This window comes from Phyllobates terribilis, unplaced genomic scaffold, assembly GCF_046119375.1.
Source record: "Phyllobates terribilis strain yellow unplaced genomic scaffold, ASM4611937v1 Scaffold_7__3_contigs__length_470593459, whole genome shotgun sequence".
In the NCBI taxonomy this organism is placed as follows: Eukaryota; Metazoa; Chordata; class Amphibia; order Anura; family Dendrobatidae; genus Phyllobates; species Phyllobates terribilis.
In genome coordinates this window covers 257,834,075-257,846,997 of record NW_027362767.1, presented here as the reverse complement: position 1 = coordinate 257,846,997, position 12,923 = coordinate 257,834,075, and the positions used below count along the sequence as shown (strand labels likewise).

Sequence of the window (12,923 nt, the reverse complement as noted above, 5' to 3'; positions counted from 1 at the left end):
GCACAGGGTGTCTTGAATCTGTTCAGGGTACAATGAAATCTCAAGACTATCAAGGGACTCTAGAGAGAAATGTGCTGCCAAGTGTCAGAAAGCTTGGTCTCTGTCGCAGGTCATTGGTCTTGCAACAGGATAATGACCCAAAACACACAGCTAAAAGCGCCCAAGAATGGCTAAGAGGAAAACATTTGACTATTCTCAAGTGGCCTTCTATGAGCCGTGACCTAAATCCTATTGAGCATCTTTGGAAAGAGCTGAAACATGCCGTCTGGAAAAGGCAACCTTCACACACGAGACAACTGGAGCAGTTTGCTCATGAGGAGTGGCCAAAATAGCTGTCGAGAGGTGCAGAAGTCTCATTGACAGTTACAGGAATCGTTTGATTGCAGTGATTGCCTCAAAAGGTTGTTCAACAAAATATTAAGTTAAGAAGAACCTTCATTTCTGTCCAGGCCGATTTCATGAGTTTAATTTTTTTTTTAAATTCTGTGGAAGCAGAAAAGCAATGTCTGACTTTCATTTGTTCATTTTAATAGATTTTTAATTTATTATTACTTTTGTCAGATTCAAATTATTTCTGTGACCATTGTGGGTTTTTCTTTCATTAAACGAGGGGTACCAACAATTTTGACCATGTGTGTAGTTGAGCTGAGTCATCATTTTCCATTTTGTAGGAATGCTATAATTATAAGGAAAAGTGTCATCTTCTTCACCCTCACCCAGTCTGTAGTCTAGTCCCCTCTTTTCTTTAATGTAACTTTTCAGAAACCTCCTCAGCCACAAAACAAAATCCATATAGTGTGAAACAGTAAGTGAAATAGAGAGATGAGAGGGAGGAGGGAGATGTAGCTGCAGTTTTTCACCCATCATTTCAGTGTAACAGCAAGAGGGAGATTGGAGGAGGAGCAGATGGGGTCAGAGGAAGAGTCCACCGACTGTGCAATTTGACACTGGTTCCACTATATCTATTTTTTTATTTCTAATGATAGGTACTCGTGGTTAGGGATTGGCCACACCAACGAGGGAGATCTCCCGATTCCATCATAGATTTGATTAAACAGAAGAACAAACCTCAATGATTGACTTCTACATTGACAGGGATGCCATCAACGTAAGATGGAGTCAAGTTGTATGAACACCCATGTAACATAGTAACCACCAATATCTATCATCCTTCCAGGAACTTGATGGATCTGAAAATCTGAGGATGAGCTGATTTGATGACAATCACATTGTATCACATTATATGACTATTAGTAAAGAAAGAAGCCATTAAGAAGATCTAAGAGGTATCATTCAATAGCTATCAAGTATATAATGGTAATGAGTTGTCCTCTTCAGTCAAGTTTTCCCAATTTTATGGAGGCCGTTATAGTTAATAAACAGGATTTACCCAAAATTTCAATCACAAGTCTACCTAGATACATCATCCATACCCATCTTATTGTAAACATGGATATCTGCTTTTAGAAATCTTGGTGGTTTTGATCAGTTTGTGGCCAACTCAAGAACGTTAAGAGATTTAATGGAGATTTTTTTTGTGGACTTTTTTGTAATTTTTTTTACTTGTTGTCCAGTTCGCTAGTAAACCCATGGCAAAAGCTGAAAACCAGTCATCAGTGTCCATTTTTCTGGTCGTGGGTCTATGTGACACAGAAGAGCCTCAATTTATGATCTTCCTTGTCTTCCTTGGCATCTATCTCATCACAATTATCGGCAATATTGTGATTCTAGGTGTCATCTCCTTTGATAAGAGGCTACACACACCCATGTACTTCTTCTTAGCCAACCTTTCCATTATTGACATAATCTTTTCCTCCGTTACCGTCCCCAAACTTTTGTTTATTCTGATCACTGGTCAGAAGGCCACCTCTTTCTCAGGCTGTGTCACCCAACTTTCATTTTTTCAATTTTTCGTGGTGGCGGAGTGCTACCTCCTTGCCATCATGGCTTATGACAGGTATGTGGCCATCTGCTTCCCGCTCAACTACACTCTCATAATGAGCCAGGAGGTAAGGATCAGATCAGTCATTGCCTGTTGGACTTGTGGTCTAGTGAACTCATTGGTCCAAGCTATTTCAATCTCCCATCTTAATTTTTGTGGACCGAATAAAGTAGACCATTTCTTCTGTGACGTTACTCCTCTATTCAAGTTGTCCTGCTCTGACATTCGGCTTGGCGAGGCCTTATTTTTGATCGTAGTCGTGGTTGCTGGGATGGGGCCGCTGACTTTCATCTTGGTCACCTATGGCAGGATAATTTCTGCCGTTACGAAGATTAGCACCGCGAGAGGTCGTTTTAAGACATTTTCTACTTGCGCCTCCCACTTCACAGTGGTGGCTCTATATTATGGCAGTGGGATCTTCAGCTACATCTGGCCCTCCTCCACCTACGCCATGGACAAAGATGTTAAGGTGGTGGCTGTGCTCTACACCATCATGACTCCCATGTTGAACCCCCTTATTTATAGCCTGCGTAACAGGGATGTAAAACGGGCACTGAAGAAAGTACTGGGGAGTAAGGGAATAAAATAATTTCTCAATATCTACAGTTATCCATATTTTGTCACCTGTTATCACTCAATAAAAGGTTGTTTAAAATGTACACACACAAGACATTCTCAAAAATTTTCAGGAGTAAGAATATATGAGTCACAAAGATTCTAAATAAATATCAAAATGAAATAAATGGGGTCTTGGACCCAGATTGGAGCGAATGATTATTTATCTTCAGGCTGGATCCTCTTTTTTCACCATCACAAAGTGAAATGCCTCTTGACTATAGAAGATTGTGGCCACTACACTGTCCTAGGTTTACATTCAGTTGTACTGATTCAAACGCCACAGAAGGTCCCTCATCCCAGAAGTGGTGTCCTCCACCGCTCCTTCTGGACAGCCTACTTTGATCTAATGTGTATGAGGTTTTAAGAGTCTTACCACATTCTTCTACAAGTGGTGGATAATAGTTTCCTCTACCACAGTAGGATGTTCTGTCCGCTAGGATATTCTGTCTGGTAGGGTGTTGTGTCCAGTAGGATGTCCTGTCCAGTAGGATGTACCGTCTGGTTGAATGTTCTGTCCGGCATGATAATCTGTCTGATAGGATATTCCGTCCAATAGGATGTTCTGTCCGGCAGGGTTATTCTATCCAGTAGGATGTTTTATGTGGTATAATGTTCTGTCTGATAGGATGTTCTGTCCGGCAGGGTTATTCTATCCAGTAGGATGTTCTCCATGGTATGATGTTCTGTCTGATAGGATGTTCTGTCCGGCAGGGTTATTCTATCCAGTAGGATGTTCTCCATGGTATGATGTTCTGTCTGATAGGATGTTCTGTCCGGCAGGGTTATTCTATCCAGTAGGATGTTCTCCATGGTATGATGTTCTGTCTGATAGGATGTTCTGTCCGGCAGGGTTATTCTATCCGATAGAATGTTCTCTGTGGTATGATGTTGTGTCTGGTAGGATGTTCTGTCTGGTTAAATGTTCTGTCCAGTAGGATATTCTGTTTATTAGGATGTTCTGTCCGACAGGATATTCTGTGCAGTAGGATTTTTTGTCCTATAGGATATTCTGCCCGATAGTATATTGTGTCCAGTAGGATGTTCTGGACAGAATTAGTGGTAAAGGAAACCACCACCGACCCTATGTACAAAAATGTGGCAGGAACTTTAAGACCCAATACACATTAGATCAGTGTTTCTCAAACCCCATCCTCACGGCCCCCCACAGGTCATGTTTTCAGGATCTCCTTAGTATTGCACAAGTGAGAGAATTCCTGATGCCTTGATGATACTTCAATCACCTGTGTAATACTAAGGAAATCCTGAAAACATGACCTATGGGGGTCCGTGAGGATGGGGTTTGGGAAACACTGCATTAGATCAAAGTAAGACAGAACCACCTATTCCAGTGGGGCTGTCCTCCCAATTCTTCAGAACGACAGACGATGTCGAGAGAGAAAAGAATGGGGTAGTTTCAATTTAAACACAGATTTTTTTTTTCTTTTATCTTGGATTATAAGCCGCTGCCAGAGGTGTCTTGTATAGTAGCGGCTTTCTTCCTACCCTCGAGGCAAGTGGCTATGTCAATAGAGGACTCATGAAGAACATCTGTCGGCCGGCAGCTATCTCATGTCTATGTGCACTATTAGGCCAAATTTAGGCTAGGGCTAGACACTGAAATTGCAATATTGGATGTAATGATTTCTGGTTGCAACCTGCGACTGCATCACAGAGTCGCAAATGTTTCCAAATGTTTGGGCTTTTATGTTGCTGGTCGTACTTTGCAGGTCACCCTCTTGCCATAGATTTTAATGCAAATCCCACATGAAATGCGACTTATCTGCAATTTGTCTGGGGTTTTTTTGCAGCAAAACCAGAGGTATAAAATAGTCACTCTACACCAAGTGGCAGATAAGTTGCACAAATGTTTTTGTCGCGCAACTTTTCAGAGAATATATATTTTTATTGTCATTTTTTTTATTTATTCGTACGATCTGTACAAAAAAGTTTTGAGTGAAAAGTTTTAAGGCAGTTAAACTTCTAGAAAAGTTATCAGTAACTGAGGTGACAAAGTCACAAGGGGATCTCTCTAAAGGGTTTTATAGGAGCTGAGAGACAGAACATGTGGTGTATGCCTGAGGACAGACTGTGAGTATGATGCCAGAGATTGCACAGTAACACCAGGGGGTGCACTTACTTTTTAGCCATGCCAATTGCTGAACAGTTGGGTTCTTCTTTTGCCAACATTCTGGGAATTTCTATTTATTTTGGAATAGAAAGTATAGGCCCATCTAATCTTTGATTTTTGCATACCAGTATTTTGTTTTATTTGGAATTTTTTTTTTTTCCTTTTTACCGTTTAACTTTTTTTTTTCTAATTTTGGGACATTTTTTAATTATTGCATGACAGCAGTCAAGATTTGTGCAACTTTAGGTCACTGCATAGTACTGTGCACTATATGGCAGCTTTTTATACAATGTATGACAACAATAAAATAATGAATATTAAGATATTTAGGCCTGTAAAAGTCACAAATTTGGGTGCAAACCTGATTTTTTTGCAAAAAATGTTTGCCTTTTTGTGGCATTGGACTTTTTTAAAACTCATAAAAGAAATAGAGGAGGACCAATAGATTTATCATAACTTATTAGAAATGGGTATAAATTACGGCGCAAACCTACGCTAGCAAATAGCTGTCGCAGATTTGCTTTTCTGGCGCACAGACAGACGAAAATGCTCCAAATTGAATAAGAGGTACATCTTACTCAAACGTAATACGGGTGTATGGACTGCTAGACTTAGTGCGGAGCAAGGGGTAGGGTGATTTACTATTTATGTAGTGTGCCAGTTGTAATACACAATGTATAGATGTCGCGCTATGTTAACAGCGCAGCGTGCCGCAATTGTTCGAGAATCACTTGCTACATTTGGAAACAACCTGGACTTCTGACTGATACTGATTTGTGCAGCTGCTGATGTGTTCAGCTCACAGACAGGACACAATGATATCCATGTCTCAGGACTAGCTATGGACAAAGTCTGTGAATGGAATGACAGAGGGAGCCCATTCCCTCTTTCAAGCAGTAAATGAGAACACTCATTATTATTATTATTATTATTATTATTATTTATTTTTAGAGCTCCATTGATTCCATGCTGCTGTACATGAGAAGGGGTTACATACAGAACACAAATAGAAATTACAATGAACAAACTAATAGTGATAGACAGGTACAGAGGCGAGAAGACCGTGCCCTTCCAGGCTTACATCTTCAGGATAATGGGGAAAGAGACAGTAGGTTCAGGGGTCTTGGCAGCTCCGGTGTTGGTGAGGTGGCAGCTCCGGTGTTGGTGAGGCGGCAGCTCCGGTGTTGGTGAGGCGGCAGCTCTGGTGATAGTGAGGCGGCAGCTCCACTATTGGTGAGGCGGCAGCTCCGGTGTTGGTGAGGTGGCAGCTCCGGTGTTGGTGAGGCTGCAGCTCCGGTGTTGGTGAGGTGGCAGCTCCGGTGTTGGTGAGGTGGACTCGGGGTCATTATAGGCTGTAATCTGTTCTTAAGAGATGGGTTTTCAAGTTCTGCTTGAAAGCTCCGAATGTGGTGGATAATCGGACGTGTTCGGGCAAAGAATTCTAGAGGATGGGGAATACTCGGGAGAAGTCTTAGAGGCAATTGGATGATGAATGTACTAGTGTGGAGGAGAGAAGGAGGTCTTGGGAGGACTGGAGATTATGTGGTGGAAGATATCAAGAGATTAGTTCAGAGATATGTGGTGGAGACTGATTATGTACTGCTTTTTAGGTCAATGTTAGTAGCTTGAACTGGATACGTTGGGGAATTGGGAGCCAATAAAGTGATTTTCAGAGGGGAGAAGAAGAGGAATAGCGAGGAGAGAGATGGATTAGTTGGGCAGCAGAGTTAAGGATGGACTGGAGAGGTGTGAGTATGTTAGCAGGAAGGTCACAGAGGAGGATGTTGCAGTAGTCGAGACGGGAGATGATGAGGGCATGCACTAATATTTTAGTAGATTGAGGGTTGAGGAAAGGACGGATTCTGGAAATATTTTTGAGCTGGAGGCGACAGGAGGTGGCGAGGGCTTAGATGTGGGGTTTGAAGGTCAGGGCAGAGGATTACTCCGAAGTAGCGGACTTCAGGTACAGGGGAAAGCATGGTGTCATTTATTGTGATAGATAGATCAGGTTGGGAAGATATGCCAGATGGAGGAAAGATAAGGAGTTCAGATTTGTCCACATTGATCTTGAAGAAGAGAGAGGAGAAGAAGGGGGATATGACTGATAGACACTCCGGAATACTGAACAGCAGACACTCCGGAATACTGGACAGCAGAGAGGTGACGTCTGGGCCAGAGAGGTAGATCTGAGCATCATCAGCATATAGGTGGTACTGGAAACTTTATGGGACTTTATGAGCTGTCCCAGGCCAAGGGTATAGATTGAGAAGAGTAGGGGTCCTAGGACAGAGCCTTCTGGGATTCCGACAGAGAGAGTATGGGTACTAGGTAACTCTGATCTCAGCTGTTTAATCTCTTTGGATGCCACGGCCCATAGCATCTAAAGGGGTTGATAGCCGAGATCAGAGTTATCTAGTATGCATCTGACAAGAGTGTTCTCATTTACAGACAGCAAGCAAATATCTTTCAAATGGTGATAAATTAAAATACAAAATAAGTGTATGTCGCTATGCAGCTGAGGTCCTGTTGGGTTTTTGGACATCAGAGAGTAAAAAAAGATAAAGAGTAACCTAAGGTGAGTCCGGGATGCGTCTTCAGTGGCAGCGACTCCATACGCATTACACAGATGAAACCGAGGATAGTACACCTCTCTTCACTCTGCATGTGAGACAGTCTGCAGTTTATTTTTATGGAGTGTAGAATGCCTGCCAGCGTAAAACTGGCAGGTAGTCTATTAGGCATACACAAGTCAGGGTGCCAGTGAAGTAACATAGAGAACCCTCTTCCCTTTTTAAACCCCTTTAGATGTTATTGACCATGGCATCTAAAGGAGTTAAACAACTAAGATCGGAGTTATATAGTATACAACTGGCAACCTCTCTGGGTGATGAGGGCATCGATCCTGTAAGGTAATTTGACCTAACTACTCATGGGGTCTTATGGCTATAACTTTTTTTTTTTGGTGAAGAGGAAACTATAATTTTCTCCATTATTAATCACCTGCATCTGGTTAAGGGTTTTGTGGCTACATATTTTTACTTTTACTGTTTATTTATTTATATTTTTGTGCTATATATTGGTCCATAGTCCCAAATTATTGAGAAAAACAGGGGCAAAAGATTAAATAAATCAGGAGAGATGGAGTATAAATTTGGGGTCGTAAGTGGGTGTCTAATGTGGGTTATGTACAAATGAATGAGGGAGTCATAAGTCCTCACTCCAAAAAGATGCTATCCTGATAGGTAACCTAACCTAGTATTTTTGCCTGTGTCTCCTATAACTTGTGAGGCCCATTGGGCATCACATGAGTGATGACATCCTCTGTGGAGTGTGGTAAAAAATTTAAGGTCATCAATTTTTTAAGGGTGCCTTAAAGGTAGATTTGCCCATCTAACCTCCCAAAATTTGCATTTGTGTAGTTGAGTTTCTTAGTACTGAAAGTAGGCATGGTGTAATAGATTATATTCCAAAGATACTTGTTTTAGAGCCCCTTTGAGGTAACTAAAGGATATGGGACACGAGGGGAAGATGGTGAATATGACACTGTGAATAAAGACAGGTAAGCAAATCCATTCTACCTAATACTAGTAGTCTCTTAACCTTTTAGATCATCACGTGTCCAATGGAATACTCTAACAAGTCATCGGTGTCGATCTTTCTGATTGTTGGCCTTTCAGAAACAGCGGATCCTCAGATCCTCCTTTTTCTCATCTTCCTGGCCATATACCTCATCACAGTAATAGGAAACATAGTAATTCTGAGCGTGATTTCCTCGGACCAAAAACTCCACACGCCTATGTACTTCTTCTTGGCCAACCTTGCTGCGGTTGACATCCTTTTGTCTTCAGTCACTGTCCCCAAGCTCTTGTTAATTTTGGTCACAGCCCAGAAGTCCATTTCGTATTCTGGATGTGTCACCCAACTCTACTTTTTCCAGCTTTTCATGGTGGTGGAGTGCTATATTCTTACGGTGATGGCTTATGATAGGTATGTGGCCATCTGCTTTCCACTCAACTACACCCTCATTATGAGTAGAGCTGTAAGAATTCGAATTGTCTTTGCCTGCTGGGCCAGTGGTCTTCTGAACTCGGTGGTCCAAGTTGTTTCTATATGTCATCTTGACTTTTGTAGTCCAAACAAGGTTGACCATTTCTTTTGCGATGTTACTCCGCTCTTCAAGTTATCTTGCTCTGACACAAAAGTCGGGGAGGGACTGTTCATGATAGTGGTCGTCATTGCTGGGATGGGGCCCCTCATTTTTATATTGGTGACCTATGGCCGGATCATTGTTGCGGTTACAAAAATTAGCACTAGCAAAGGTCGTCGAAAGACCTTTTCCACTTGCGCCTCTCACTTCATTGTCGTGGCTCTATATTACTGCAGTGGGATCTTCAGCTACATATGGCCCTCCTCCACCTACGCCATGGACAAAGATGTCAAACTGGTGGCTGTGCTCTACACCATCATGACGCCCATGCTGAACCCCATTATTTATAGCTTGAGAAACCGGGAGGTAAAATTTGCCATGAGGAAAGCAATGGGAATTCATCCTAAACATCAAAATAAGCGAATATTATAAGATTGATGACCTCCAGATGAAACTGCTGTGGACAGTGAAACGCGTCAGAGTGTAGGGGGACATGACACTTGGTGTCTCCACATACAGTTCCACAATGGCTGCAGGTATGGTGTTATGTTTGAGTGTCCTATTTATTCAATAAAAGAAGATATATATGGGCACCCATGTGTAATTAGAGTGATGTTGCCTTTATTCTTTTAGATATAATATTGTCATGAGGTTCATCATATGGCTATATCTGTGATTTTGATTTATATGGGTGGCCATATATTGCTGTGTATTTAGGGGCACTAGCTCTTTAATGGTATTAATTAGCACTTTACTGCAGATGGTTATACTGATGTACGATTTATAGTGGTTGCACCATCACAGTCCCCTTACCTTTTGTCAGTTTTGTCTGCATCTTGTATATGTATGTTTTTATATATACTATGTGATTTATATATCTGATAATAAAATTGATGATTTTTTAATACTTTTGGGTCTAGTACTCCTTCATTGTAGTCTATAGGATATATGCTTTTGTATGAAGGGACCTTGTGTATTTTGAGGACATTGAATTGTTTCTAGTGCATTATAAGATTGATGGCCTTTACCTAATCATTGCATTACATTGTCTTTAACCCCAAAATTAAGGACTCCAATTAGCTTTTTGAAAAACCTATGCTGCCCTTCCAGAATTTTGTGTATCGTCTTCCGTTCCCCTTCACTAGAGAAAACTGGTAAAGATGACGAAATTGGAAAAAAGCATGAAGATGCTGATGGGGAATTGTTAACTTCTTCAATGTGCTCCATCTCATTTTTTTTCATCCTTTTTCTCTTTCTTATCATCTATGACTTTTTTGTTTACCCTAAAAGCTGGAAACTGAGTGTGTACAGATCCGAAACAGAAAAGTTGAAGGTTATAGTGAAATGGAAAGAAAACACGGTGTACATAAATACAGGTGCATCTCACTAAATTAGAATATCATCAAAAAGTTTATTTATTTCAGTTCTTCAATACAAAAAGTGAAACTCATATATTATATAGAGTCATTACAAACAGAGTGATCTATTTCACGTGTTTATTTCTGATGATGATGATGATTATGGAAATGGAAATCTGTCCTTTGGTCTGATGAGTCCAAATTTGAGATCTTTGGTTCCAACCACCGTGTCTTTGTGCGACGCAGAAAAGGTGAACGGATGGACTCTACATGCCTGGTTCCCACCGTGAAGCATGGAGGAGGAGGTGTGATGGTGTTGGGGTGCTTTGCTGGTGACACTGTTGGGGATTTATTCAAAATTGAAGGCATACTGAACCAGCATGGCTACCACAGCATCTTGCAGCGGCATGCTATTCTATCCGGTTTGCGTTTAGTTGGACCATCATTTATTTTTCAACAGGACAATGACCCCAAACACACCTCCAGGCTGTGTAAGGGCTATTTGACCAAGAAGAAGAATGATGGGGTGCTACGCCAGATGACCTGGCCTCCACAGTCACCAGACCTGAACCCAATCGAGATGGTTTGGGGTGAGCTGGACCGCAGAGTGAAGGCCAAAGGGCCAACAAGTGCTCAGCATCTCTGGGAACTCCTTCAAGATTGTTGGAAGACCATTTCCGGTGACTACCTCTTGAAGCTCATCAAGAGAATGCCAAGAGTGTGCAAAGCAGTCATCAAAGCAAAAGGTGGCTACTTTGAAGAACCTAGAATATAAGACATATTTTCAGTTGTTTCACACTTTTTTGTTAAGTATATAATTCCACATGTGTTAATTCATAGTTTTGGTGCCTTCAGTGTGAATGTACAATTTTCATAGTCATGAAAATACAGAAAAATCTTTAAATGAGAAGGTGTGTCCAAACTTTTGGTCTGTACTGTATTTCCAATTTTTTTCATCACTTAGATAAAAAAAAAAATGATGCAAGTTTGGCATCACTGCACTCGTACTGACATGGAGAATGATATTATCAGGTCGTCAGGAATTGTATTTTTTTTTTTTCACCACTTTGAATTTTTTTTACATTTTTCCAGTACATTATATGATGTCATTCAAAACTACAATTCATCCCACAAAAAAACAAGGCTATGGAATGGGAAAAAAAGAAGAAAAAAAAAAGCGCCAAAAATACAGTGACAAGCAAAAGGGCAACATGCAAAATAGTTGCACGTCAAATTTATGTAGGAGATAGCAGACATGATTGTCTATAAAATGATGGCAGTCTCACATTCGAAGCAGTAGTGCATAATGAGAAATGGAACCTGAAAGTCAAAAGTTCAAAACATTGTTACCATTTGCTCGTCCGTGTAAAATTGATTGCAGTAGGAAGGGGTTATAATCCCGGGGCCCCCAGACCAACTCAGAAGTATGCCCCCTGATTATTTTAATCACTCATGAGAGTCCTCTTGCATAGCTCCTAACCGTCCCAGACTCAGTGGAACTGTCACGATTTGAGGGGACAGTCTCATTGTCCTGGGCAGTTCACAGCTTTGTTCTCTCTCTCTCTCTCTCTCTCTTTCTCTCTTTCTCTCTTTCTCTCTTTCTCTCTCGTCTTCTCTCTCGTCTTCTCTCTTCATCACTTTGTAGCTCCTTCTCCTCAAGGGGCTGAGCCAGCATCTTTTTGCTCACACTTAAATTAATTAAACCAACAAGTCTTTTCTTTTCTTGAGATCAGGCCTCCAATGGAATCAAACTAACAACTTGTATCATTGCAGGCAGCTGCTAAAGCTGTGAGTCGTAGCCCACACTTATAAGAATGTGAGGATTTCCTATACTTGAAGCTGGTTTGCAGGTTTTGAACTCACAGGCAGATTATGCTGATACAAAGAGATATATCTGTATATATCAGTGTATTTCTATGTGCCTGTATTAGGTAAGGGAAGCATCCAGAGAAAAGCAGTATAAGTAGTATCCATATGTAAGGAAAGCACTCCATATTAACTACTGCCCACCTAGGACATAGAATAAAACAGGTTCATCATACCATAACTGAGAAAGGAGGGGGTGGTGAAGGCAAAAGCCAACAAAGGATGAGACCAAAGACCAGAATGTAAAGTGCAAATGCTTTATTAATAAAATACAAATGGACAGGTGGAGTGGGGAAAGAACACTGTGCTCTATGGAGTCATAACCTTTGGTTATGTATGGTATGGTATGGTTATGTATGGTTGTCCTGAGGAAGGAGTCGGTGGACTCTGAAATGCGTAGACAATAAACCTACATTTTTATCAATACTAATGGTTTGTCGTGACTCCAGAGAGCGCAGAAACAACTTCCTTTCCCAACAACTCAGCTCAATTCAACTTATGTATGGTTGTCCTGAGGAAGGAGTCGGTGGACTCTGAAATGCGTAGACAATAAACCTACATTTTTATCCATACTAATGGTTTGTCGTGACTCCAGAGAGCCTAGAAATAACTTCCATTCCCAGCATCTATCTGTGACACATCCATAGGAAGCTACAGCATTTGGACTCCAGGCTTTATAGGTGTTGTGTCCCACACAACCCTACTAGGTGAGCAGTTTTTTTATTCTTATGTAACATTTATTAATTGGATAAGACCCTATTGCGCTCTTGCATTTTTCCATTATTAGTAAATAAGCATAGAGGAATATAGTAGTAAGATTATTTAAATCTCATATATAGTCCTCATTAAGTCCGTACACAGGTG

The 12,923-nt window shown here is 41.0% G+C and overlaps 2 protein-coding genes across 2 annotated transcripts; both read left to right on the top strand.

Annotated features, from left to right (window-relative positions):
* Positions 1–1,589: 1,589 nt before the first annotated feature.
* On the top strand, positions 1,590–2,531 carry LOC141153128 (olfactory receptor 5A2-like). Its single transcript, XM_073637817.1, has one exon. The coding sequence runs from the start codon at positions 1,590–1,592 to the stop codon at positions 2,529–2,531; it is 942 nt and encodes a 313-aa protein (XP_073493918.1).
* A 5,779-nt stretch (positions 2,532–8,310) lies between these two features.
* On the top strand, positions 8,311–9,267 carry LOC141155486 (olfactory receptor 5A2-like). The gene has a single exon (XM_073642353.1). It carries the CDS (start codon positions 8,311–8,313, stop codon positions 9,265–9,267), a length of 957 nt encoding a protein of 318 aa, XP_073498454.1.
* Positions 9,268–12,923: the final 3,656 nt, after the last annotated feature.

Excerpts from the sequence above, each read along its gene's own strand:
- LOC141153128 (XM_073637817.1), top strand. The coding sequence starts at position 1,590 with ATGGCAAAAGCTGAAAACCAGTCATCAGTGTCCATTTTTCTGGTCGTG.
- LOC141155486 (XM_073642353.1), top strand. The coding sequence starts at position 8,311 with ATGGAATACTCTAACAAGTCATCGGTGTCGATCTTTCTGATTGTTGGC.